The sequence below is a fragment of the Chrysemys picta genome, chromosome 10 (genome assembly GCF_011386835.1).
Source record: "Chrysemys picta bellii isolate R12L10 chromosome 10, ASM1138683v2, whole genome shotgun sequence".
Lineage (NCBI taxonomy): Eukaryota > Metazoa > Chordata > Testudines > Emydidae > Chrysemys > Chrysemys picta.
The window spans coordinates 57,793,536-57,821,242 of NC_088800.1; the positions used below are offsets into that span (position 1 = coordinate 57,793,536).

Consider the following 27,707-nt stretch of genomic DNA (forward strand, 5'->3'; position numbering starts at 1 on the left):
TATAATGGCAAGTCCCTGTTCTTACCGTGTACTCTGCACCGACAGCACAGTGATCGCAGGGTCCGGCAGTGCAGGAGAGCAGGGCACCGGGGAGAGAGACAAGAGAGAGATGAGACCTAGGAACAGCTGCTGGCTTTTTGGCTGCCCCAAGCAAAAAAAAAAAAAAAAAAACACGGGGCGGCCAGAACGGAACGGCAGAGGAAAAAAAAAAAAAAAACCCAGCGGTGCGGATGGAGCCAGGGTGCAGGGGGACTCCCTGCGCTGCAGATGTGCCCCAGCTAGCGGGGGGAGGGGGAGGAAGGGGGGGAGAGAGAGAAGGGGGGCGGCCAGGGCTTCAGCGGGGTGCTGCCAGGGCCGCCTGCCGGAAGGGCTCCGCACTGCTCCGGTCGGCTGGGAAGGAAGGACGCAGACTGCCCTGCCGGGCTTGCTGCTGGGCTTGCTGTCCTCCACGCCGCTGCCCCCTACAGCGCGGCCAGAGCGGAACAACAACAAAACAAACAAACAAACAAAAGAAAAGAAAAGAAAAGAAAAGAAAAGAAAAAGCGGCCGTGCCGCCCTAGGATTGGGCAGAATGCCGCCTCCTACAAGCTGCCACCCCAAGCACCAGCTTGCTCGGCTGGAGCCGGCCCTACACACACCCAAGTGTCGCTTTGTGACAGTCCAGCCAAACAATGAGACAGCTCCCCAAGCGGGGGAGGGAGGCACCCCTGCTGCCACTCCCCACACCAGCAGAGTTACTGTAGGGAGGAGGGCGGCCTGTGGGGGATCTGCCCAAGAGGACAGACAGACTGTGCCAGAGCTGGGATTCGAACATGGGGCTCCCGGCTCCCAGCACCGCGCTCAGACCACTGGGAAATGCTGCCTCGCTCAGTGACACAAGGTGTGATGAGCTGATCCTCCCTAGAGGGGAGTTTGGCTCCATCAGAACTGCACAATGCAGGGGAAGGGAAGGGGAGAGGAGATCAGCTTTTCTCTTCAGGCCTAGAAACAAACCCCACTCCCCAAGGGGAGACCCCCAGTCCTACTGGAAAGATCCCTGCTCCCCGGGGTGAAGGACCTCCTAACCCCACCAGAGAGACCCTCCTACTCCTGGAGCAAAGGACCCTTAACCCAGCTAGAGAGACCCCCCTGCTCCCTGGGCAAAGGACCCCCACCCCACCAGAGAACCTCCCTGCTTCTGGAGCGGAGTCCCCACTGCCGATGCAGAGAGTTGTCAAACCCACTAAAACCCCCATAAAATTGACCTAAAATTCCTGAGCTTCAAAAATCAAGGATAATTGACTGGCGATGATGAATGGGGCTGGGTTTCAGCATGTCCCTTTCTGCCTCACCCCTGCGTGGGAACCATTCCCTCCCATTTGTGAGATCACCGCTGGGTGAAAATACCACCTCAGATGCACACTCAACGTGCTGCTGGGAGGGGAACCCACTTGCTCTGTGTGGAGGGGGGAATTCAGGCCCAATGTCTGTGGGCAGAGGGCACAGACGCCGCTGGCACTCAGCACTGCTAGGGGCCTGACTGGTTGGATTCCCCTCCAGGCCATTCTAGAGCAGATTATTGTCCAACATTTCCAGTAAACAACGAGCCTGTATTTTGCTGAGGGAGGTATCTGAGGTGAAGCTGGATGGGCTACAGAGGAGGCACCACCATGAACAGGCAGTGCCATGCCCTGGAGGGGGACCTGGCTCTGTCAGACTGTGCAGAATCCTACAGGTGGGGCATGGGTCACTGGGAATCCCTGGGTGCACAGCTGGATGCTGGAACGGCCGCACCCAAAGGCTGCGAGTGCTGCTGTGCAGGAGCCTGCCTGGCATTCCAAGCCTCGTCCCTTTCAGCAGGAGAAGAGCGCCCCCTGTGGAGGGCTCAGGCAGCTGCTGGCAAACCAGGGCAGCGAGGACCCTGCGTGAGGTCCCACATTCATCTGCTCTGGCTGAGGACTTGCTCCCTGCACTCCTACCTCTGCCTCAGGCCGTGGATCTGCAGCAGCCAGGCAGGACTCTTTGTGCTCGGCAGCATGTGGGCGGAGCTGGCAGCAGCCCAGCCATGGCATGGCTCAAGCAAGGCTTAGTCCTGCAGTGGAGATGGGACCAAGGCACAGCTAACACACAGCCTAGGCCTATCCATGCTGCAACACAAAGCCCTAGTGTGCGTGGGCGGGGTGGGGGGGAGACAGACGACTGGGTCCCCCAACCTGGTATGAAGGACCTTGAATCCCTGCCTCAGGAGGCCAGAGGGCGCGGGGAGAATTGCTTTGTAGTTCTTGATGTGCCCAACAATGGGAGGGTCTGGGCCTGGGCCCCCTGTTCCGGTGTGAGTCGGGAGTCACTCCCCTGTCAGACCGGTGCTGGTGGCAGAAGCAGCTGCGATGTGAAGGGCTAGAGGACGGGGAGGAGGAGAAGAATGGTGCCTCTCTGCGTCCCCAGAGAGCAGTGGCTGAGTGGGGGGCAGGGTTGGGGGCCTCTTACCCGTAATGGTGTAGGGGTAATAGTTCCAGGCCTTCTCTGTGATGTAGAATATCCGGGGGGTCACTGCGCGGGCCCAGCTGGGCAGCTTGCTGCAGGGGAAGGGAAGAGAAGAGCAGAGCAGAGCGGGGGGCTCTCGTTAGCGCACAGAGCTCGGCTGGTTTTCGGCCCTCTGGCCTCACAGCCCTGGGCCTGAATTCCTCCGCTCACCCCTGCAGCAGGTTCAGCACAATCCCTGCCAATGCGCCTCGGCGCTGACGTGCAGGGGCCACCCCCTGGGGGAGAGAGGGGCTGCACCCACCCTGTAGGACCCAGCTAGCTCTCACCGCCCTGGGCCCAGGCTTGAGCTCCTGACACCTTTCCAGCCCTCTAGCCCCCTAACCAGCCAGCGGCTTCCCAGCTCCATACGCACCGAGCTAGGAGACAATGTGCTTCCCAGCTGCCCCTGACCCAGTGGGTCCACTGCCACGCTCCCCAGCCAGCCTGCATCCTTCCAACTCTATCCTCCAGCCCCCTGCAGCCCCACGCCCTCCCAGCTCACCCACCTGGGCCCAGCCTCTCGCGCATTCCTCCCCCTCCAGGGAACACAGGGTCGGCTCCTGCTCCCACCAAAGCAAAGGCAGCTGAGCCCTTGATTTCAAGGGGAGCCAGCTCAGGCCCCTGGCTCCCAACGACTGCTTTTGCCAAGTGTTGCCCTCAAGCACTGGAAGCGCAGGCCCCGCAGGGTCGGGGCAAGGGACGCAGCGTATGTGCGCGCTGGGGGGGACATGACTGTCGCTGGGCTGGGCAAGGAGCCTCTGCTCACAGGCAGAGCTGCAGCAGCTGGGGCTGGAAATGAACAGTCTGCTCATGCCAGCTCGCCGTGACCGCCGCTCCTCGCCCATTGGAGGGGAGCTGGAGGGGGAGGGAGAGATGAGGTGTGGTTTGATTAATTTTCAGCCTCTATAAATAGCATCCCCAAGAGGGGAATCGTGAGCGCCTCGGCTAAAAATACCCTGTCTAGCACCCGCAGCTCCCTCTGTGGGTAAGCAGCCGATTAATGCGCTGTGAGGAGACGGAGCAGCACAGCCAGGACTGCCTCACACAGCCAAGCTGTCCATTGCCTCCCTCCGTCTATGGAGGGGGTCAGGGCGCAAGGCCAGTTCACAGGCATCGGCGCTCTTCTCCAATCTATTCACAATTGCTGACAGATCAGCAAGGGGAAAGCCAGAGGGTTGTGCCGCAGCAAATGGAAGAGAAAACCAAGGATGGGAAAGAGACAAAAGCCAGGGGATGGGGCAGTGAGAGTGAGCGTCAGTGAAACACAGAGACAAAGGCCCACTCAGCTATCCCAGACCAAGCACCCCGGTATCAGACAGCTAAGCACTGTAGTGTAGGCAGAACCCATCTGAGTCCTTGTAATGGGGCTGAAGCCACGGACAGCCCTGGGTCTCAGCTTGGTTAAAGAGTCCTGTCTACACTACAGTTTGCAGTGGTCATGTAATTGGGTTCTCCAACTCAGCTGTAGGGATGCCCCAAGAAAGACAGAGAATCCTGGAGCAACCCTAGGATTCTGCACCCATAAAGTTGTTTGGCGACTTTGCTGGAGTCCCTGCAGTCGCTCTACGGGTCTGGCACGGCCACTGGAGTCAATGCAAGCTCTGGACGTGGCAAGATCAGGCTGTGGGGCTGCAACAAGCCAGACATACACATCTTTAGTGTGTTGCATTGCCACTGGGTGGGAGGACAGGCTCTGCCTTCCTTGGCTGTCTCAGTAGAGCCCATTTTTCTCTCCTGCTTCATCAAACACCGAAAGGCTTGGGCCAACGTTTTCAGAGTTGGGCACCTCAAATTCAGCTTCTAAATCCATGTTCAAGCATCTAAACAAGTGCCACCTTCACAGAGGTGCCCAGCCACTGCACCTTCCATTTCCCTGCAAGAGCTCAGCACCTCTGTAAGTCAGATCACTTATCTAGGTGCCTACAGTCCCCATTCTGCAAATGCCGGTGAGGAGTCCCACTGCTTTCCAAGGGACTGGAGGTGAGCCTAAGGGTCTGGATGGGTGGGTCTCTTTTGCAGAATCGAGGTCTGTATATGGTAACATTAGTCACCCAACTTTGGAAATTGGGGCATAACTGACTAGCCCAAACAGTGACACTGAGGCAAGGTGGGAAGAAAACTCAGCTCTCCTGCCCTCCCAGTTCCAAGTGTCGTGGGTTGGGATAAACCTTTAAATTGTCAGGTGTGAGCATGACCTCCTCCACCTCTCATTTAAGACAGCTGTAAGAGACAGCTAAGCAGACCCCCCTAAGACAAAGAGTGTACGAGAGCCCACCAAGAGAATTTGAACTACACAGGCACAGGGGTCCACAGGGTGTTGCCTTCGGGGTGGGGTGTGTGTGAGGGAGGGAGAGTCTAATAAGAAGGGACAAAAGACACACACAGCCTGGAGGCATGGGGCTGTAAGCAAATATATGAGCTTCTGTTCTTTTGGCTCCTCCTGCATTCAGGGAAACAGGACTTGGTATGTTCCTTGGAAACAAACAAGATTGCCTCAACAGTACCAGACTCCATCATCAATTTCTCCTCCCAGCTGGAAAAGCCTACAAGACCCAAATTCCAGCTACCCTCAGGTCAAAAAAGGGAACACAAGCTTGAAGCAGATTATCTCTTCCCCCCTTAGCTGAATGAGAACCTGAAAGTGAAACTGACCAGATACAGAAGCTATACTGACTAACCCAGTTTCCCAGCTCCTGCAGAGTGGTATGCAGAAAGTGAACAGCCAGTGCCAGTGATGGCAGGCACATGAGATTTTTAAAGCTCTTTCCATTCTAATCACAATTGTTAATAATTCAGTAAGGAGCTACTCTAAAATACAAGTGCTGGCCCTTAAAACCTTGCCATTGTTACCTTAGATAAATAGTGCTGAGTTATTTCCCTATATGAGTCATAGGGAATAGCTTGAATACTGCAGATATTGAGCAGATCTATCGGCAAATACTTATTTAGCTCTCCAAGGCGATTGGCAAAGCTCAGTGCAGGAGCACGGTAGGATTCTAACCTGCTGGTGTGCTTTTAGTAACGGGTATTTTGCAGCACGGCCACAGCAATGGTCGCTGGACTAGGTGGCAGCACTGAGCTCACTAGCAAGCTGTTTGCATTTTTCATCCTGAAGCGGCCCCCCAGAGTCATCTCCTATCTCAGCAATAAGGGCTCAGAGAGAGAGAATGCAACTCTCTCTGGAGTCGGGGCAGACCGACACCTGACCAGAACAGGGGAAGACCTGTTCAGCCCCCAGGGAGGTTCATGACTAAATGCAAACTGAAGGGAGCGCTAGGTTTGTGCAGGCCAGATGCAAATTGCTCCATCAGGCAATCTCAGGTACCAAGGAGTAAGCTAATCCCTGTGCTGCATACAGCGTGGGGGTTGGCTGAAACGTCAACTACCTGCTACTGCCAGAAGTCAGACACCACGTGAGCTGGACCAACAGTCTGATCAGGCGTATGGCCCCAGTGCCTGGCCAGGGTTTGAAATGGATTTCTAACCAGAAGGCATTTAGACTTTGTGGGGCAGGGAGCTTGCCTCCTGACACCTCTGAGTGCCCTGCACTCCGCACAGCAGGACAGAAGCCATCACACTGGGGCAATCCCTGCACAAACTCCTCCTCACAAGCAATGCCTTCAGGACTGTAGTCTGACTTACAAGCTCTGAGCCGGCCTGGGGCCTTCTCCCTAGAACTCTCTATGGGGCATCAGTTGACTGACACAGTTTTCCTTCTTGGGCAGGACTGCTAGACAGAGCCTTTGCTCCTTCCAGTCTCACTGGATCTTTGGGGCAAAAGGTTGAGGTGTGTGGGGCGGGAAAGGGGGTCAGAAAACAGCCTGGACCTCCTTCTCTGCCATAGGGAGTGTGATACAGACCTACCCAGGCAGGTATATTACCCTATCTTCTCCATGTTTCACCGGAGGGGGATAAAAGCTAAGAACTAGCTGATAGTCATGGTTACTGCATGGGGGTTGAACAGGACTAATAGGTTAAGAGAGATGCAAAATGTAGACTATTAGGTTGCAAAGTGAGTCTTGTCTCCTGTGCTGAGGTGGGGTCTCAGGGCGGAGGACAAAGGAGATCCCTCCAGGAAGACAGCAATGTATTTACTATGGTCCAGGTGGAGACTTGGGCATTTACAAAAACAAAGGAACTGCAGGAGGATTCTCTGAAGAGGTGGGGCCCTGGGCTAAGAGACAATAGCCTGTGATTATAGAGGAGCAGAAGAATTGGTGGTGGGGTGAGCTGTTATCCTTTACAGAGGAGAAATTCTGCCAGAGAGGGTGTCTCATGAAAGGTGGATTCCAACTTTCTGAACTGGACAAGCATTGCAACGACTAACCATTGGGTGAAAAATACCTTAGATGGGAAAGTAACCTGGGAATAAGTACAGGCTATCGAGTGGGGTTCATGTATCTCTCTACTTGTAACCTTTCGTTTCCAAACCCTTTGACTTGCTTTTATTTGAATCTCTGTCTCCAGCTCTGTTTGGTTTTACTGCAGACTGGCTAGGGGCCTTGAGCAAACTTTGCGAAGGTGAAACCCATAAACGGGGGGACCCTGCTTCCATGGAGGCAGCGGTTCAGTGCACACTGCCGGTGTCCAGAAGACAAGGGCCTGGGCACTCACATGTAACCCAGTGGGGTGTGTCCATTGCAAGCACACAGGATGGGAGAGTGCATCTACTGGAGCCCAGAGTGGACGCTGGTGTTGCCAGCAGCCAGTGGCTGAGGATGGGCTGAGTTTCCCCGCCCCGGTGGGGACAGACAGGGCTCCTCCCCTGGGAGCAGATGGTAGTTATTCACTCTGGACCCCTTGGGAAATGTGCTCTCAACTGCAGCCATTGGCACCGCTACCACTAACTATGGGGATGACCTCTGCCTCCTGACCCCCTCCTCCTTGAGGACACTCTGGAGTTGGGAAAGCAGTGACCTACCTGGGGACTCGTTAAAGAAGGAAGATGGGGCAAGCCGCCACCCAGCACCTCAGAGGGCCTTGGAGAGGAGGGCTGGGAGCGGCAGAGTTCCAGGTGTCACCCCTGGGTGACTCAGAGAGTCTGGGGATGAGATCACCTGGAACAGATTGACTGGGGTTAGGGATTGACATGACCATGGTGGGGAGCAGGGGATTCTTAGATGGCTGAGTTCTCTGAATGTGCAGGGATGGCCCACTGCCAACCCCGGTGAACAGAGCCTAGTAATCCTCAGGGACAAGCCCCTGCAATTTCCGTCCTGCCCTGCTCATGGTGCCCATTTACCGCCAGGTTCTGTAAACTGGCAGCAGGCGCTCTGGGAAGATTTATACAATAGCGTGATCTAGTGCTCAGAGCTCGGACTCCTGGGGTCTATTGCTAGCGCTGCCTTTGACCCGCTCGGTAGCTTTGGGCACGTCACTTCCCCGCTCTCTCCACATGTGGGGTGGGCACAAGGAGAGTGACCCACTGCGAGGTTCCGCTCATGTTAGCAAAGCGCCTGGATGCTCAGATCAGAGCTCTCCAAGAGCAAAGCACACCGGACCTGCAGCATCCACAGCCCCTAGTGGCTTCCCAGAGCTACCTGAGTGCCCAGCACAGCTCTCCTCATGCTGCCCCAATGCAGCCGCCATTCGCCTTAAGGAACTCATTAGGATTCAGACACCTGGAGGACGCTACCAAACGAGGGCCAATAAATTAGGGAGACACCTGGCCCGGCTGCTGCTTCTCAAGTTGCAGAGCTGAAGTGGCCTTTTCTGGGATCAGGGAAGCTATTAATCCACCATGCTCAAGGATCACTCGAGGAGGCTCAGAAGGGGACATGCGGGCTGGAGTAGGAATCAAAGCTGAGCCGGAATAAAGGGGATATTGACGGACATGCTCCTCCTGCTGGCAGGTGGGAACATTCATCTGTGGCAGCTAGTGTGAGACAATGCTGGGACGTGCTGCCTGGATGGGCCCCAAGAATTATTTCTGCAACCACTGATGTCCTGTGAGCTACATCTGCAGGATGCAGGATTCTCTATCAGGACCATCTAGGACCTAACACAAGAGGAGAGCTTTGCCTGGAGGATAGAACACCACCTTGAAATGCAAGAGGAAAGGGCACAAAGCAGCTGGGGATAGAGACCAGCTCAGCAAGAACCTCATGAGCTATTGCTACTAAGAAGTCCGGGTCACTGTAGCGGATATGTCACACACTTCTTGGGATTCTGCTCCTGGGGGTGGGTGAAAGCAACCTCTCCAATGTGAATGATTGGCTGAGTTGTACTGGAGTTAGTGTGTTTGGTGAGGGGCGAGTCAGAGAAAGAAGTGGTGGGGGGATGGTGCTGGAGAGAGCCCAAGGGATTTCAAAGAGAAACCAACACAGAGAACAGGCAGGATCCAGTGACCAGGTCTTTGGAAGGTCCGGAACAAAGGCTAGATGCAAAAAGCATGGAGAGAGAGGGGAGCTGGCACATACGGGACAGGAGAGCCAGATTGCAGGTTCAAATCCCTTCCTTGTTGTTTGGTGGCCCTGTATGAAATCAGCTGGGGATCTCAGGCTTGTGGTGAAGTGTCCACATCACAAGCCATCCATCACCCTGGCTCTAACTGGTCCGGTCTCAACAGAGAGCCTGTGTCCTCTTGCCCATAGAGGCGAGGGGGTCTCTAGATCAGGTGGCAACATGCAGGGGGAACGTGCACGGCTGCTGCTTGTACTGTAGCCATTCTAGAGCCACAGCACAACATTATTATTAATGATTAGCAGTGTGGTAGCACGTAGGAGCCCACTGTGAACTGTGCAGGGTGCCGTACAAACAGAACAAAAAGAGAGGTGCAGCCCCACAGCTGTCAAATGGGGTTTAATAAAACACCCTCCAAGATGATTGAAGTCACTAAAAACAGGATTGGGGACTTCAACAGCAGAGTCCAGGGAAGGGGTAGGGACGGTTTTATGGCCTGCAGCATGCAGGGGGTCAGACCAGATGATCATAATGGTCCCTTCTGACCTTAAAGTCTATGAGTCTATGTCAGGGTTGCGATCAGGGGCCCCTTACTCAGGAAAGACACTGTTTATTAGGGAAGCCTTAACCCGGCGCTCAGCCCCCAGGGACAATGGCAGAAGTAGCCTATGCTTTGCGGATGATCATCCAGGGGATGGATCAGAGGAGCTCTCACCTGGACAGGTGCACACGTTTCTCGGTGAACTGGCCGGGCCCGTGGACAGGGTCTTCATGCGGCTCATTTTTCACCACTTCCACACCCTCGCCTTTTTCGCTCTCCTGGTGACTGTGCTTACTGATCATGTAGAGCTGTCCAACGCGGTACTGCAACAAGAGGGGACATGAGCAGGGATTCCACACTGCTGAAAAGCGCAGGGTGAGAGCGAGAGGAGGCCATGCAGCTCCTCTGACCCCTCTTCAGCCAAGGCGGGATTGTTCCCAACTCTATAGTGAGTAGCGTTCTGCCTGGCACAGCTTGACATTTCCAAGGGCTGCTACCCCTTCCTTGGGAGACTGGCCACAGACCTCTCCATCAGGCTTCTTTCTCCTGGGGTCCTGCCTCCCTTTTATCACCTGCTCCCATTACTCCCGCTCGCAGCCCACTCCAAACGATTCCTCTCCTGCCTTGGCATTTTCACCCCTCGCAGACTTGCCGCAGTCTCCTCACTCTTCGCTTAACTTTCCCCACCATTCAGTCTCTCCCAATTGGTATTTTGCTCCTCCTCGCTGAAAAGCTTCCAATTAGTCAATCCCTCTCTAGTAAAGCGGACCCCAGAAATGAACACAATGGTCCAGTTCTCCACATGGGGTCACTTACACCAGTACAAAAAGAGTGTAAAATGCTGCCGCTGACTGGGGGAGCATTGCACTCTCGCTGGGGTAAATGACAGGAGAATTCAGCACAGCTGGCCAGAGAGCCTAGCGCCTACTCACTCTGAGACGTTGCTGCATATGCCACCCTACATTATATGAGCCTTTGTTTTCCCTGCCATATCACACTGCAAACTCCAGTGCACGGTACACACTATCCTGGGGCTACCCAGGGCTCCTCCTCACCCGCCATAGAATGGTTTGTTTTTCTCCCTCCCTGTGTTATTCGTGTGCATTTTGCAAGCTGAGCCTTGGGTTCTCCTTTTCTCCCCACGTTTCCTTCGGGTGAATACTCTGCCCTGGCTCTTATTTGCGGCTCCTCCCAATTTATAATCATCAGGGAATTTCATTAACTTGCTGTTTACTCTCCCTGCCAGATCATTAATGAGGATATTAAATGGGACTGGCCCCAATGCAGCTGGCACCCTCTTCACAACTCCCCCGTTGCTACGCGCGGCTGGCTGGCGCTCCCCTTCGTCAAGGGATGCAAGCACTAGGTGGAAGAGGCATGTGTCGGTAGCTTCATGGAATGGAAGGCTCCATCATGCTTCCCGCCCCCTTCCCCCCAGCTCACACTGAGGGCAAAAAGGGGAACGGAGACTGCCTGTTCTTGCTTTCAGCCATGTTCCCGAGCAGCAGGTCCATACCCCCACACTGCAGGGCTCCACCCTTTCTAGGGGAGAGAGCAGTTCACACTCCACCTCCTCTGGGGCTGCTCCCACCTCTGCACACTGCTTTAGCCCCCAACCTTGTCATCACCCTTCTCTCGGTACACTGGAAACTTAGGGCCCGATCCCGCGAGCCCTCAACTCCAGCTGAAGTCAGTGGGATTCGGGGGCACTCAGCACCACACGGCATTGGAGCCAACGTCCATTCAGCCCTAGGCTTTTCCACCCTGCTCCAGTCTTGTCCTAAAGGGGTTGCTGTTACCAGAGGAGACAGAGGGATTTCAAGATCTACATCCAGCCCTAGGCATCTGCACCCTGCCCCAGCTCTGCACCCCCCATCAGCAGCGGATGACACAGTGCTTTGTGCAGAAACCATTGATTTGGTAGGCAAAGCGTCTCCTAGCAGGGGAAGGCTGGACATGGGCGCTGAGCTCCACACTTACCAGCAGGGGGCACTGCGGAGATGAGCATGAGGCTCCCTCCTGGTGGGTGGGGATATGGCTGCATACCTAGCCCAAGGAAGCCTGACCCGAGGCAGTTCTGGGGGAGCACAGAGTGACATAGGAGCAATAACCACAGCCTCGGCTTCTGCATGACAGGGCTGCCTCTTAGATCCTCTGTGGTTTCCTCACTCATGTCATTCACCCCCAGAGCCATCAGGGTCCACACCCCCGCTCGCCCCAGAAGCAGCCCTTCCAGGGCCCCATGCATGAACCAGCACCATAGCGAGGGGAAACGAGTTCAGATCCAGCCCGTATCCTGACCTTCAGGGCGGCTCAGGGGGGCCAGTCACACCTCATCATTCCCCCCCCCCCCCCCCGCTCATTCACCAGTTAGAGGGCAGCATCTGCTGTATGGGGGGGAGCAGCCACTGTGCACACCACCCAGGGGATGCAATCAGCACCCAGCTCCCCTCCACTGCCACAGTCTGGGGGTCAGGGTGTGGGGAGAGTGCAGCCCTGGGTTGCCATGGCAGCACCAGCAAGCTGGTAGAGGAGGCTCTGGAGTGGGGGACTGTGATTGGCTCTGCCCTCGGCCTCCTCGCCCCAGCTGGCATGGCTGAGCAAAAGGCCTGGCCGCTCCTTGCAAGCTGAGGGCCTAGCAGAGCTGAAGGCCTCTCTAGAGCAGGTGGGTCCCAGACCTTCCTGCCATCCCATTGAGCATGCTCCAACCCCAAGCAAAAGGAGGCTGCGCCAAACCACTCACGATGCCACCATGTGTGAGCCTGGCCCATGTTGGGGATGGCAGCACCCAGAGTTGCAGGGGGGGGGGGGGGGGGAACAGAGGTGGCACAACAGGGCTCAGCACCCAGGTCATAGCCACTGCAGTCCTGGCCTCTCCTGGCAGGGGGTGCTGAAGGAAGCAGGACAGGAGCACTGGATGCAGGGGAGCTCCCAGCTGCTCCTGTCTGAGCCTCTCCCAGCAGAGGATCCTGGTAGGCACGGGCTGGGGAGCACAGCTGGGGTGTTAGTTCCCCCTACTAGGCCGTGGGGCTGTACTAAGGTTCTAACTGCCCAGGAAGCGTCTCCCCGTGGCTGGCTGAGTCAGCCTCCATTGTCAGCAGCAGCTCAGCCTTCCCATCCATTACCTAGCGCTGCTGCCTGTGTAAATATTAATAATGAGTGCGGCACATGGAAACAGGGCTGAGTAGATAAGCTATCAGCGGAGAGCATGTCCGTTCACACCTGCCAGCCACTGCAGGAGCCTCGGCGGCACCAGGCCAGGGCTCGCTTCTCCCCACCCTCTCCCCAGGCCGGGGAGGATAGAGCTGTTCCCTCCCGGTGGGGATCTCCCTGGGGACACAGTCTGAGGGCACGCCACTGGGGTCTCAGTCAGGCTGAGGAAAAGGCACTATAGCCAGACCTGGTCAGACACCTAGGCGTTGCAAACCTAAGCCATGGTGCAGTGCTCTCTCCCAACCAGTGGGTGGGGCCTTAGAGAAACTACGCTCCCTTTGTACAGAGGGGGCCGGGGCTTAACAGAGGCACTGGACTGGGACTCAGGAGACTTGGGTTCTATTCCCAGCTCTGCTGCTGAACTGCAGCATGACCGTGGGCAAGTCATTTCAACTCCCGGTGCCTCAGTTTCCCACCCCCAGCCCTTTGTCCGTTTAGCCTGTCAGTTCTCAGGCTCACAGCCCCTAGCATCAGGGGACTCTGACCTTGCTCAGGGACTCTAGCTGCTGCTACAATACAAATTACAGTGAGTAATGAAAGCGCTACATCCACACAATGACCTTTGGCCCTGGGATCCCTGGCTAACTCTCCTGCTCAGCCAGAAAGCAACCCCTGCCCTGCTGCTATCATAGACAAACAACCAGGGCTGACTGAGAGCTCTGAGCTGGGGGATCTGCGGCTGGAAACACTCCATTGTTTGCAGTTCTGACAGTCCTCTGGGCTGAGCAGGGAGTGCTGGCATTACCCATGGCATGGGGCTGAGGCCCATTTCTTTTGTAACTGGGGTCTATGCCTCTCCCCGCAATGATCTCATTTCAAAGCCTCTAACCATGCCTCAGTCTATCGCCCGCAGCAGGGCCAGCTCCAGCATTTCTGCCGCCCCAAGAAAAAAAAAAAAAAGAAAAAAAAAGCTGCGATCGGCAGCGGCAGTAGTTCAGCGGCAGGTCCTTCGCTCCCAGAGGGAGTGAGGGACCTGCCACCCCCGAATTGCCGCAGGTGCCGCCCCTCTCTCTTGGCCGCCCCAAGCACCTGCTTGTTAAGCTGGTGCCTGGAGCCGGCCCTGGCCCACAGCTAGTGAAGAGAACACGCATTCCCTGCCCCAGACCTCGGGATCGGAGGAGGCTGTGTGGCCTACTGGGAAGAGCATGGAGCAGAAGCTGGGATAATCCTGGGTTCCAGTGTGGATAACGCAACTGACTCACTGGGAGGACGAGTGCGCGAACTGACATGTCTGGAGCTGACCCTATGAAACCTCCCTGTGGCACCAGGCCTGTACAAGGATGATCCCAGCTCCTAGTCCAAGCTCGTCCCAGTAGGGCACACAGCCGCCTCCAGTCCTGAGGCCTAGAGCAGGGAGAGCATGTTCTAGTTCTAAAGGCACGTATGGTAAGTCACTCCATCCAGCAGCCGGGGTACAGGGGAGGAGAGGAGGTTAGCACACTCAGACTCTTTCGGGCACACCCACAGGCCTCCAGCCAGGCTAGATGGAGTGTGTTAACAGAGACTCCCGCTCACATGGGACACTGCAAACAGTCAAACAACACCCCAGAAAGGGCCAGTTTCTGCTGTGCAAACATGAACCGCTCCAAGCGGATCAGCTTCCAAGTGCTCCTCCACTGGCTGCATGGACTGTTTGCTCAGCACATGTCAGACTTAACCTGATTTTAACCCGGATGTTCTCAGGGTGTCCAGGGAGGGACGCTGCTTGCTTGGAATGCCATGTCTCCAGGCCACAATCTTGCCATGGGTATCTTTTATAAACAGCTGTATTACAGTAGCGCCTATAGACTCCAGCTGAGATTTAGGGCTCTATTGTGCTAGACACTGTACATCATGCGAGACAGTCCCTGCCCCAATGAGTTTAGAATCTAAACAGATAAGGGCTCGAAGGGGAAACTGAGGCACACATGTGGGAAGTGAGCTGCTCAAGGTCACACAGCAGGCCAGATCTCCCAAATCCCAGTCCAGGGCTCTAGCCACTGTACTGTACTACCAGATCCCTCCCAACTGAAACCAGGGAATGGCAGGAGTGACAGCTCCAATCACAGCAACCGAGAGCCATCTTTGGCCTATCTGTCGTTTCCCTTTATAAAGTGGAGCCTGGAGATAGTTCGCCAGCTTTTCAAGCACAATAAACCCCTTCTGGAGGAGTCTGCTGAAAAGAACATTGACTTTTTGTTCAATAAATAACATGGGAGCGGAAAAAAAATATTTGATGATGCTTCTGCATAACAATTATTTTACTGTTCCACTGAAGATCCTATTCATCATTCTAATTGCCAGAGAGATCTTATCTCCACTTCACCTAACTGTAAATGTTCTCCAGATGTTAACACGAAATCTTTGCTCTCTTAGCACATTAGAAACTGACAGCCCTGCAGTCCCCAGAGTACATTTGGAAAAAGGTATGCTAGTGGGCATCCTGAATAAATTGCTGATGTGCCCTTTCTAATCAAGGCTACAAAGCAACCTTTCCATAGGGATGCTGGGGACCTACTGTAATTACCGGGGCTTGCTGATGGGAATTTATGCCTCTTCATAAACATTAACACTACAGTTTACTATTGAGAGACTAGGGTATAGCTCAGAGGAACCCTAAGCACCAGTGCTGTAAGCAGATTAGCCATGGCTCTCCATAGACATGGATATGATATTACATTGATTCTAAGAGGGATACTTGGGAGGTCTCAGCAAGCATAGATATTTTAGGTCGGGGGTTCTCACACGGGGGTCGGGATCCTTCAGGAGGTCGTGAGGTTCTTACATGGGGGGTCACGAGCTGCCAGCCTCTACCCGAAACCTGCTTCACCTCCAGAATTTATAATGGTGTTAAATATATTTAAAAGTGTTTTTAATTTATACGGTGGGGGTCACACTCAGAGGTTTGCTGTGTGAAAGGGGTCACCAGTACAAAAGTTTGAGAATCGTTGTTTTAGATTACTATCGATATACTCAGTTTTAAAGCATGCCACTACTGCTTCCTATATGTTACTAAGCTTATCAACAGTCTCAGCAGTTATGGGCACGGTAGCTTACTACAGATAAACTCACAGCTCTGTACCACAGACAGTGTAACTTACTATAGATCTCCTCACAGCTCTCTGCAAGCATGGGCAGTGTGCTGAATGCTACTGCTGCTATCCTCGTGGGGAATCACTACTAGCACACGCCTCCAGCAGTTAGCATGAATAAGGTCAAGATCTGCTTCTAAAAGTAGCTGCCTGTAAATATATTGTAGGTTACTAGTGGTAAATACTCGTAGCCCTTCTGGAGCCGCGTATTATGCTACTGGCATAGGCACAGCTAGCTGTAGCAATGACAATGCACAGCATTAGTCATGGAATAATTATTGACAACACTACAGAGCTCGGATCTCCTCATCCTACGATACTGCGTGCTAAAAGAGACTAATTGCTTGAGGAGCGCATGCGGTTTTGAATTATATCCCATCAGCACATGCATTGCCACGGCCAGCTTCCCCAGATCACCCCAGGCCTGTTGTGCCACAGCCAGGAATCCTCAATCTGTTGTATTTAATCAATCACAAGCCAATTGTTTTTAGCATTAGGGAAAAGTCGTAAGTTCACCTTGTAGGCCACTAAAGGCTTTTTGCCATAGTTCTAATAGTGAATTCAGATCCGGGGCTTAGGCTCCTAGGTGTCCGTACAGCGCCTAGCACAGCCTGGATCTCGGTTGTGGCCTATAGGCGCTACAGCAATACAAATAATACATCTGCTGCAGTGACCCCGGCTGGCCCAAGAGAGAGCCTTGCAACCCCTACGCTCCAAAACACGGGTTTCAATTTGGAGTGTCAATACCCAAACACAACGGAGGTGGCCTCTGATGCTGCAGAGGGCCCCATTTTTCCAGGGCACCCAGAACACAAGCATCCAGCTACCAGGAGGTTCCCCTTGCAGTGGTGCCAGCTGACCACGGCAGAGATTGCATCACTCTCCCTAGCTCACTCCTGCGGAGTGGGTGGGTGCTCAGAGGCCCAAAGGTTAGCGGGGGGCTGCCCCAGCCTGAGGATGCGTCCCACGGGGAAGCTGGGGGAAGCTCCACACAGGTCCCACCCCCCTGACCTGGATGTCAGAGGTGCCGAGTGCCCACGGCTCCAGACAAAGTCAGTGGGAACTGCAGGCGCTCACCTCGGAAAATCATGCCCAAAGGGGCCAGGCTTAGGGAGGACTTGCACTGGGCAGAGGAGCTAAACAAGTGAACACTATAAAAGCAGTCGAATCTCAGGCTTCCGGGCATGAGCTGTGTGTGAGTGTGTGTGTGTGTGTGTGGGGGAAATAGGCCAATGCAAGCCCCCCATCACTCCCTGCACACACACCCCTTCATGGCAATAGCATTGCCCCATCCTGTGAAAAGTAGGGGAGATGCTGGCCTAAGTGGGTTTGCGGGGATGCGTCCATCTGCCTTGGCAAATCCTACATGCCGATCCCTTCCCATAGCTCCAAAAACCAGCACAGCCCCATAAGGACTGGAAGTGTCACCCAATGGTTACAGCATGGGCCTGGGGAGTCAGGACTTCTGGGTTCAGTTCCGAGCTCTGCCACTCGTTGAGTGAGCTTGAGCGAGTCACTGCCTGGCTCTGTGCCTCAGTTTCCCCATACATAACACATGGGCAATGCTCTCACATGCCCAGGTCCCCCGAGCATTGATTGATGAGTGTTTGCAGAGTGCTTGGAGCACCTCAGCCGGGAGGGGCGAGAGCAGGGCCGCTATCACTGTGGGCGCCATGCAGGGCTGCTGCCCAGGGCTCTCCGCGCTCAGCATCTTAACATACCTTCGGTTCAGTTTCTCAGAAGACCTGTCAATAAGGAAGTTTCCATGACGCACGCTGCCACGGTAACGAAGGCCTTTTGCAGGAGGCAGGAAGCTGCCTGCCTGACACTTCCCGTGCAGGGGAGGCCTCACATGTAGCTGACCCTGGGCCCATGCTGAGCTCGGGGCCTGCTATCAAACCACAGCCTCCCCTCTGGCCGTCTTTCATACACACCCGGCCCCTCCTGCCCGCAAACTGCAGACCTGCACGGCAGCTTGAAGTCTTCCCCCCCACCCCCCGCCCCTCTACCCACACCCCACAGCTGCTGTCGCTTTGTCCTGTTGAACAGCAGGCTGATGCAGACCAAAACTGCATTGCAGAGCCTGCCCGAGCTCCCCTCCCCACAACGCGCTTCCTGGCCAGTTTGGAAACTAGAGATCAGCTCCTGGGGAAGAACGCAGATCTGGATGTGGAACTGGCTGGAGTTTGGGGCCAGGCCCAGCTGTGCTAGACGCTAAGTCTACCTGCATGGGGCACACTCCGGTCACTGCCCACTAATTCACTGCTCTCCTCTTTAACACCCCCACCCCTACTCTCTCCAGGTCACTTCTCCCAGCAAACGCAGCTCTCTGCTTCCATCAACCATATAGGACTCTGCTCCCAGGACATGCGTGTGCCTGCACTCACGCCATACAGGTCAGCCCTCAATCTGCTTGGTGAGATAGAGCCTAAGGATTGACCCAAGCAGCTGCCTTCCACTCGCATGCGGCTCTCAATCTGCCACTGGCACCAAGTCCCTTTTCCCACAGCGATCCAGCTGCCCTCAGTAAACCTGTGCCAAGTAGGTGGCACGACAGCAAAGGTCGTGAATGGGGCCATGGGCAGAGATGATGTGCCCATTTCTTGTATGGGAGAGCAGCATGTCTGGCTAGCGCCCAGCTATGGAACATATGGTGCCAGGGAAGTTGAGATTGTTGCAGGTCTGTGGCATGAGGCAGAGATGGACCCTGTGGACAGAGTGATCTTACAATTACCCCACACAGCGTATTTCATCCAAATCCATCCCAAAGCGCTTTACAACACACACATGTAGGAAGAACTTCCCCTGCCACTAACATGCAGCCACCTCTGAAGTGGAACAGAGCAGCTGTTTTAACAGTGCACAGCAATCCTGTGCAAGAGTTAAAGACAGGGAGTGGGGATGAATACTGTATCCAACTGAAACTGCTGGGGGAATTTTTGATTGGTAGAGTGCAATGACCCCTCACTGGAATAGGGCCAGAGCTATGCCTCTCTCAGTGTGCTATGGCAGAGTTTTGATGCTCACAAGTGTTCAGAACCTGGGTTTCCTGTTTCTTCCAAACAGCAATGAACCAAAATCTGCTCTCAGTTACAACTCTGTAAAACCAGAGTCACTCCATTTGACTTTATAGGCACTACTCCAGATTTACAGTGGCATAAGCAAGGGTAGATTTGGGTCCAGCAGCCCAGTGGCCCATGTATCTATCTGCGTAGGTATCTCTAGCACATCCATCACTGCAGCTTCCAGGGGTCATGCTAGGGAACAGCCTGGAGCACCGGTTACTGAATCAGCAGTGCGGCTTCCCACTGCACCCTGCGATTTCCCATCCAAGTCATGAGCCTGCCCGACTCTGCTTAGTTTTTTCCCCACAGTGAAAATAACCCTGCAGCAGGCCTTCAGAAATGCCACCTGCAAGTTACTGGCCTTTTTACCTGGTGGCGCACACTTGTCACTGCACATGGAAGCCATCACACTTGGCCGCCACCGGCTCCTGCCTAGCGCTTTCGCTTCACACACACTACCAGCCCCGAGTGTCAGGTCCCCTGAGAACAGACAGTTCTACAGTCAGCATCCGGCAGGTTAGGGCTTACACCAGTGCTCTTAGCACAGAACAGAGGACTCCCAAACTTTTCCACGGTGTGGGTCACATTTTAACCCCGTGCTTGTCCCCTCTCACCACCTGACCCCATCTCTCAACGCCTCTGTGGCAACTCCAGCAACTGCTTCAATGGAAACGTAACATTGGGAATGCAGTACACATACTGGTGCTGGGATGTAATGCAATATGACAGCTGGAAATGTTCTCTGTGGACACCAGCAGGTGCTCCACAGATGTTTTTTTAAATAAGGCTCAGGATTGCTGTGCCCATTTTACAGATGGGGAAACTCAGGCAGGTGCCCACAGCCACACAGCGACTCAGTGGAATGCTAGGCAGATCATCTATTCCCAGCTCCATGCCTGCTAGACCCTGCAGCATTGGACCCCTCCAGCATAGTGGGGAAGGAGCCCAGACCTCAGCAACTACTCACTAAATGTGCACCAAGAACCGCTTGATGGCACTGCTAACAGAACTGGGATCAGAAATCAGCTCTTACAGCCTAGTCCTCAGCTCAGCCCCCGGAAGCACGGGACAAATTCCCCAGGACGAGCCACACAGCAGCAGTGCAGGGAGCTCCCGAGCCTGCTGAACACTCCTGCCTGGCTCCCTCCTCGCCTATGTGATGCTGGAAGCCCAGAGCCTTCCCCGCTCTGCTGTGCAGACAGCTCCCACTCCCTCTGCCCCTCTCCCTGTGGATCCCCCATCCCCAGGCTGGGGAGACTGAGACCCTGCCTCTGTTCTGAGCACTTCTTCCCGGCTGGCTGGACTGGGAGGGGACGGAGCAGGTGACAGGCACCAGGGAGGGCTGGGTTCCACCGGCCAGGAGGGTGCCTGGCAGGGAGAAGGAGAGGCCCAGAGAGGGGAGGTGGGCAGGTGCTAGTGCCAGCTCTCCACCCACGCAGGACTCCCCGCCTGACACCCTGGGGATCTGCCCTCCTCTGCTCTCAGTTCTTGCAGCCCCAGAGCCCTGCTGCCCAGCTCGTTCGCCCTCGTCCATGGGATTTTCTGCATCAACCAGACACACATCACAGGGAGGAAGCTTTGCCCCTCTTGGCTGGATCTGGTCAGCCCTGGCTCTAGGACGCCCCCCCACCCGCCCACACACACACACACTCCCCCTTGCCTCCCATGCTCTGAGCCGGATCCTCCCATTTGGTACAGCCCCTGACTTCTTACTTTTACCCCCCGCTGCCATTCGGCCCCTTTGGGCCCCTCACCCCCAACTCCTTACCTGTATACCCCCCTGCTGCCTCCTGTCCCACCGTACCCCTCACCCCATCACAGCCCAGCTCCCCACCTCACCCCCCGCTGCCACCTGCCCCATCGTACCCCTCACCCTCAGCTCCCCTCCATACTCCCCACTGCCACTCTGCCCCATCATACCCCTCACCCTCAGCTCCCCCCATACGCCCCACTGCCACCCTGCTCCATCATACCCCTCACCCCCAGCTCCCCACCTCACCCCCCACTGCCACCTGCCCCATTGTACCCCTCACCCTCAGCTCCCCCCCATACCCCCACTGCTACCTGCCCCATCATACCCCTCACCCCCAGCTCCCCACCTCACCCCCCACTGCCACCTACCCCATCATACCCCTCACCCTCAGCTCCCCCCATACGCTCCACTGTCACCCTGCTCCATCGTACCCCTCACCCCATCCCAGCCCTGATCCCCCGTCTCCCACACACCTGCTGTGATCCTATTCTCTATTATACCCCATTAGACTCCAATTCCCCACTTTACTGTCTACTGCTATCCCGCCCCATCATTCCGTTCTTCTCCCATTAGTCCCCATACCCCACCTCTGTGCCCCTCCACCTGCTATTCTGCCATCACACTCCTCCTCCAATCAGAACCTCCTCCCCCCTCCCGACCTCTGTCCCCCCACCTGCTTTGCCCCCATCATACCCCTCCTCCCCCATCAGACCCTGCTCCCTCCTCCCCACCTGCTGCTTCCCCCCCCATCTCTTCCCAACCCTGATCCCCTCCTCTGCCCCTTGTTGCTATCCGCTCCCTCTCCCCCATGCAGTGGCTCTCTGGCATGCAGGAGAGCAGCTATGTTGCACCCCCTCACACTGGGCAGAGTCGCCTGGCTCACAGGAAGGGCAGACTCCCTCATGGCTGGCATCTTTGGGGCTGGAACGTCCCTCACAGCAAATGGAAAGTGTTCCATCTAATCCTTCAGCCACCTGGGGTCCAGCCCACACTGCCCTTCCACCCGCAGTGCCCCACGGTAGAGCAGCCAAGTGCTTACCTCTTCAGTGGTGAGTGGCATGCAGATCCGATACTCCTTTATCAGCATGGTGGCCCCCTCGCTCTGCTGGGCTCAAGGTGCATAGGCAGCCCCTCTGGAAGGAAGCTGAGAGTGGGGGGCAGACGGGAGCGCTGGATCAAGTGGAAATGTCGGTGTGGAGAAAGCAGAGTGGCACCCAAGCCTCCTTCGGAGAAGGACTCATTCTGCAGGGAGACAGAACCGCCCGCCGTGGGGAGAGGAGAGATCAGACCAGAGCAACAGCTGGGCTCCAGCCCGTATGCCCGGGGACTCGCCGATCCCTTCTTAGTCAGAGCAAAGGCTCCTCTCTCCTTCCTCCCCTGCTACCGGCACAGCTCTGCTTGTGACTTCATAAGCCGTTGCCATGGCAGTGGTTGTGAGGTCACCAAACTAGAGTGTAACAACCTGGCATGTACCAAGGGAAGGAGCTGGAGGATCCAGGAGCTGGACAAGGAGGGGAGGCCAGCACCCCCAGCTGCGTCAGCTCCACACATCAGTCATTGGGGGCAAGAAAGAGCCACACAAAGGAGGGAGGGAGGGATCTAAACTGGGGTTTAACCCCTTCCCTGCTGAGGGAAGGTCTGCACCTCTCAGCAGCTGCTGGTGCAGGGACAGGTGCAGCCCGAGGGGAGCAGGTGCCTCTCCCCTGGGAGTCCCTGGGCCAGTACAGCTGTGCTGTTCATAGGGGTGCAGATTAAATAAGTGGCTCTGAAAATAGGATGAAGTGGCACCAGCACCACGGAATGTAGCTAACCCCTCGGGAGGATTCAGTGAGTGTGTAAACACCAAGGTGATCCACACCCTGCGAGAGGGAGAGGCGGCCACAAGGAGAGGTCAGTGTAAGTAGCTGCCTCCTCACACTCCTTGTCTTACACTCATGCTAGTCGCTGGTGCCTCTGTCCCCTTGGCCTGTGAGTGACAATGACTCACACCCTACAGGCACAGCCCTGGGCCCCTCTGCAGCCAATGGGAATGTTGCTTTTGACTCAAATGTACATGCAGTCGGCCCCCACTTAACACCCAGTCAGTGTAGGCTACACTGTTGTGCCACTCCTTCCCCTGGTGTCTGACCAACCACTCCTGAAGTAGCTGCTGAATTCTGAATCCACTGGGGTCATTGGGCTTCCTGCGATGTCCCCAGCCTTGCCCTGGGACCAGGCAGCCTTAGAGGCGCTTAGTATTAACTGGGTATTTCACACCAACACAATAAGCAGTGCTGTACAATACACACCTAATGTCAATTACACCAGGCCAGTCCCAGAGTCTCGACCTCAAGGAGTTTACAATCTCAGGGAGATAAACCCAGTCTGGACACGCAATCCCTGAGCTGCCAGGGGAGGAGATTTCTTTAATGGATTCTCTCCACTGTCCAATTCCCTTTTCCTTCCTCTCTTCCGCTTCCATGTAAACTTACACCACTACTGTAACAGGTTGGCAACGTTTGCCTAAAACAGCCTGCCCTATAAGCTTGTGCTGAGCCAGCTGGCAAAAGGTTAAGTGGGCTCTGTGGACTTGTTATCCCAGATGGTTAAAAAGGAGGCAGGAGTGGCTCTACAGGGACAGAGAACCTTGAGTGTGGGCTGAGCAGCCCAGAGGGAGGAACTCCAGGAGCAGCCAAGCCTATGGAGAAGGACTGATCTGAACTTTGTGCTGTCGTATGGTTAGTACCTTGTCTAACAATGCCAGTCCCCAGGATGGGGGTGAGGTTGGGCTCTACAGGGTATGTGGAATGCATCTGGGAAAGGCACTTGCTCAGTTATATACTGGCAATTATTTGTACGCAGAATAAGTGAGTGCTATTAGCACTGAACAGCTTCCAGGGAGGTATTTAAGAGGGCTGAAGTGAGGGTGGTTAACCAGTCCAGGAGAAGCAGGAGACTTTCCCCCCCATGGAGGAAGGTACAAAGAGAATGGGAGAAGAGAGCAGAAGGGGTTTCGAGGAGGGCAAGCTGAGGCTGTTGCAGACAGCAGGTGAGGGAGCAGGAGAGAAGGAGGCAGAGATACAGCCAGGAGCAGGGAGAGTCTGATGGAGCCTTCACTGAGAGGCTCAGGCCTGAGGCAGCCACAGCTGATGGAGAAGCGTTTTCTGGGAGCTGCTCATACACGGGCTGCCTGGGAGGAGTGATCCCCATATGCACCTTGTAGGCTGTTCAGGGCACTAGCAGCCTGGGCAGCGAGGTTTGTGTGGTTTCTCACCCTCACCCTCACACCTGAGCAAAGGCTTGAGCTCCAACCACACCCTGTGCAGCAGATATGGGAGTTGCTGTCTCCAGTGATGGTTGGTATCCAACATGCATGCAGTGTCCGTGAGGGCATGGATCCGGGCGTAAATCCATGCTGCTTACTGGGCTTCCTCTGGATTGGGTTCCACTTCCCTTCCCCCCTCGGTACTCCCATTAGGGATGGGTTGGGAGGAATTCATTCTACCACTGCCACTCAGTACTGAGCTGTCCCACCTTTCCAAGGCCGATCACCCCCTTCACACAGCATCCTCACTGCAAAGCCCTCTCCCTGCCCCAGCCGCCTGCTCAGCTGTCTTTTCAAGAAGTAAGAGTCACATGTCTCCTCTTGAGATGCAAAGCTGGGAAGCAGGAGCAAGACCTCTCTCCTGGTTCTGTGAAAACCCTTCTCCATTAAGACTGGGGGGATAAAAAACCAGGGAGAAATGCAGGCAACTACAGAAGGAGCTCTTCTAGGAGAGGGAGCGGAGCTAGAACAAACCGGGGGTGGGGGAAGGAGCTGGGGAGGGAAAGGGCTGGAGGAAAATCCAGGGGCACGCTCCATGCTGCAAAAGCTGCACTTCTCCTGAGATCCCAACTGGAGGCAGAGCAGAGGGCAGGCCTTGCACAGGCTTGGGCTGGATAGGGGGCTAGCCCAGATCCAGCTGCAGAGAAGTGGGCAGATGTAACTCCTACCCCGAGGATGGATGGGCAGGCAGAGAGAGCAGCCAGGTGGCCAGACAGACATCCTATGTCCATTGGACTAAGAGTAGAGAAAGAGAGTGCATAGGCCCTTAGCCAGCAGACAGAATGCCTCCATGCTGGGCAGATCGACTGCTTAGGGTGCTGAGGAAATCAGAGCTGGAGAAGCCCTGTCAGGTGCCCTAGTGCATATTCTGCTCTCAGGGCACTACGTGCCAGCTCACTGCAGAATTGAAGAGGGCAGGTGGTCGGATGGAAGAAACAGATGCAGCATTCACCCAAGGAGGGATGCTACAACCAGGCTGGTAAGCTCAGGGGCCTGATTTGTGAGCCTCCAGCCCGTTCACCACAATCTCAGCACAGGCGCTTGGAGAGAGCACAAGGCAGGAGGGAGACACCAAGCAAGAGGAGATCAGGTCCCTTCAGCTTATGATTTGGATTGTGGTAGAGGGCCCAGTCTCAGTGAGCTATGCACTATACACACTTCCTGCAAATACCTGACCCCTGCCCCACAGAGACAACAGGGGGACACCACAAACAGATGGGGGAAGCAGAAGGGACCAGTGAGACAAAACCAGGCAAGAGTGAGACAAAACATGTTTTCATGCTATGGCAGTGCTATGTCCCCAAGAGAGGCTGAGGAGGCTAATTGTTTCCCCTCCAGTAAACACTTATTGATTTGTGAGCTGCCTTCAGTGGAGATGTTGATCTCAGCTCCTCTGAGGAAACTGACTCCTGTGGCAGGGCTCTGGATTTCCTCCAGTGTAAATGGGAGCCGAACCTGACCCTTTGAAAGATTTGTCCCAGCTCCACATGGCCTGGACCTGATCCGGCAGCATTTGGTCATGTGACAGCCCCATCAGCTTTGGTAGGACCTCTGACATGGGCATGGTGAGCAGCATTGGCCCCCCAGTTTGGAAAATCTATTAGTAGATTACACCAAGAAGCTTATTAAGCATACACAGACGGGTAATAACAACCTTATCAACCATGCAATAATAATCTTATCAGATCCACAGTAAATTTTATTAAATGTGCACTATCTAGCTAATGGAAACATGTAAATACCATGCCCCAGCCACGCAAGAGACACATCTGGGGGGGTGAGGGGGGAGACAAAGGGAGTACATTGTGGATTACGGAAATAATTACAGTAGTTGGGAAAAGATAGACCAGAACCAAACCCAAACGGGGTATTGGGATCTGCAGGAGCCAACCAACAAAGCTTATTTGGGGGACGGGAACTGAATAAGGCAGACACATCCCATGTTCCTTTGCCCAGCCCTTAGTACCATAGGAATCGAGTGGGTGGGGATTCCATTCTGTTTGGGTTCTCCCTTCCTGTCCATCATTGTGGCCTCTGATCAGCAGTGTGAGAGCCGTAAACTCTATGGCGATTCATTCTGTTGATTGTGAAACACCCTGTCTGGTGCCTTCGGAGTAATAAAACCATCTGGCTGAGCCCAGCTCCCTAGGACAGGACAGAGCCCCTTGCATCTGATAAATTGACACTACACTTTGTCTTCACCCAAAGGCCAATTTATTTATAACGCAGCTGCTAATCCCCAGCAAATACTGGTTTTGTAGTAAATGTGTCACTAAGGTAACCTCCAGCTGCCCAGTTAAGCCTACCGCAAACACGGAATCTCCTCGTTGGGCTCCAGGCCCGCCCTGTCCTGGGGGAAAGTGCCAGGTCCTCAGGCGGTGAGCCCTGAGCTCTGCTTTGCACTTTCTTTGTTTGTCAGCCCCCCTGGCCAGGAGAACAGCTCCGGGCCTGGCGCAGGGAGCTCGCAGACAAAGAAATCCCCCGACCCCGGACAGCCATCACATGCCCCGGCCCCGGACATCAGGTGCTGCGGGCAGATAGGTTACCTATTCATGACGCCGGTTTCACTGAGGCTTGACCTGGGGTGGGGGCTGCTCTGCCTAGCGGCTAGCGCCGGAGGCCGAAACTCACTAGAGAAAGCGGAGCCCCGCGGCACCTCGCCCCACCCAGGTCCGCACTTGCCCGGGCCCAGCACTGACGCCAGGGCCCGAGGCGATAGGATGGGCGCCCTAAGAGAGAATCCGCGCTCGCGACCCCGCACTGCAGGGTAGAAACTTTACAGAGCCACAGCTCGGCTGGCAAGGAGATTTCTGCCTCCCCTCCCCGCCGTGTCCCCAGCGCCCCTTTTCCCTGCCCCATCCTCCCTCCCGTGCCCCCAGCGCCCCCTTTCCCTGCCCCATCCTTCTTCCCGTGCCCCCAGCGCCCCCTTTCCCTGCCCCATCCTCCCTCCCGTGCCCCCAGCGCCCCCTTTCCCTGCCCCATCCTCCCTCCCGTTCCCCCAGCGCCCCCTTTCCCTGCCCCACCCCCCCTCCCGTGCCCCCAGCACCCCCTTTCCCTGCCCCACCCCCCCTCCCGTGCCCCCAGCACCCCCTTTCCCTGCCCCATCCCCCCTCCCATGCCCCCAGCGCCCCCTTTCCCTGCCCCATCCTCCCTCTTTTCCCTGCCCCAGCGCCCCTTTCCCTGCCCCATCCTCCCTCCCGTGTCCCCAGCGCCCCCTTTCCCTGCCCCATCCTCCCTCCCGTGTCCCCAGCGCCCCCTTTCCCTGCCCCATCCTCCCTCCCGTGTCCCCAGCGCCCCCTTTCCCTGCCCCATCCTCCCCTCTTCCCGCGCCCCCTCTCCCTGCCCCATCCTCTCACACGTGGTTCCTCTGCCCCCCCCCCCCACCTGTGTTCCTGCAGCTTCCTCCCTTCCCTGCTTCTCCAGCCCCCCGTTCTCCATCCTCCCCCCGCACTCAGCTCACCCGGACCCGGAGCGGCGGGATTTTCCTTCACATCTGTCCGTCCCCGCGCCGGCCGCTCACAGGAGTTTGCCTCCAACTCCTGATCCGCTTCCAAAGGGGCCCCGCTGGGCCGAGGGACCCACCGCCTCTCTCCCGCCAGCAGCCGGGCTGCCTGTGCCCCAGGAAGGTCGGGAGCCAGCGATCCGCGCTGCCCACGCCGCTGCCCCTGGGCTGCGAGTGCGGCTCCCTCACTCCGGTGCCGCCGCTCGCCGCATCCTGCTGCCGAGCCCTCGCTCACACCGACCCCTAGGGGAAAGCATCTGGCAGCGCAGGCAGCCCGGCCGGCCCTGTGCTGGGGGAGCCGTGGAGGGTGGGAATACCTGCCCGCCGCTAGGGAGCCAGCCGGGACAGAGCAGC

At 55.9% G+C, this 27,707-nt stretch overlaps 1 protein-coding gene across 1 annotated transcript; it reads right to left on the reverse strand.

The window, feature by feature from the left end:
• Positions 1 to 2,281: 2,281 nt before the first annotated feature.
• On the reverse strand, positions 2,282 to 27,558 carry LOC135973806 (cytoplasmic phosphatidylinositol transfer protein 1-like). Its single transcript, XM_065558768.1, has 4 exons — positions 27,312 to 27,558; positions 21,587 to 21,789; positions 9,620 to 9,768; positions 2,282 to 2,555 (listed from the first exon to the last, which is right to left on the reverse strand). The coding sequence occupies exons 2-4, from the start codon at positions 21,632 to 21,634 to the stop codon at positions 2,324 to 2,326; spliced, it is 429 nt and encodes a 142-aa protein (XP_065414840.1). The 5' UTR covers positions 21,635 to 21,789; positions 27,312 to 27,558; the 3' UTR covers positions 2,282 to 2,323.
• Between the last annotated feature and the right edge of the window lie 149 nt (positions 27,559 to 27,707).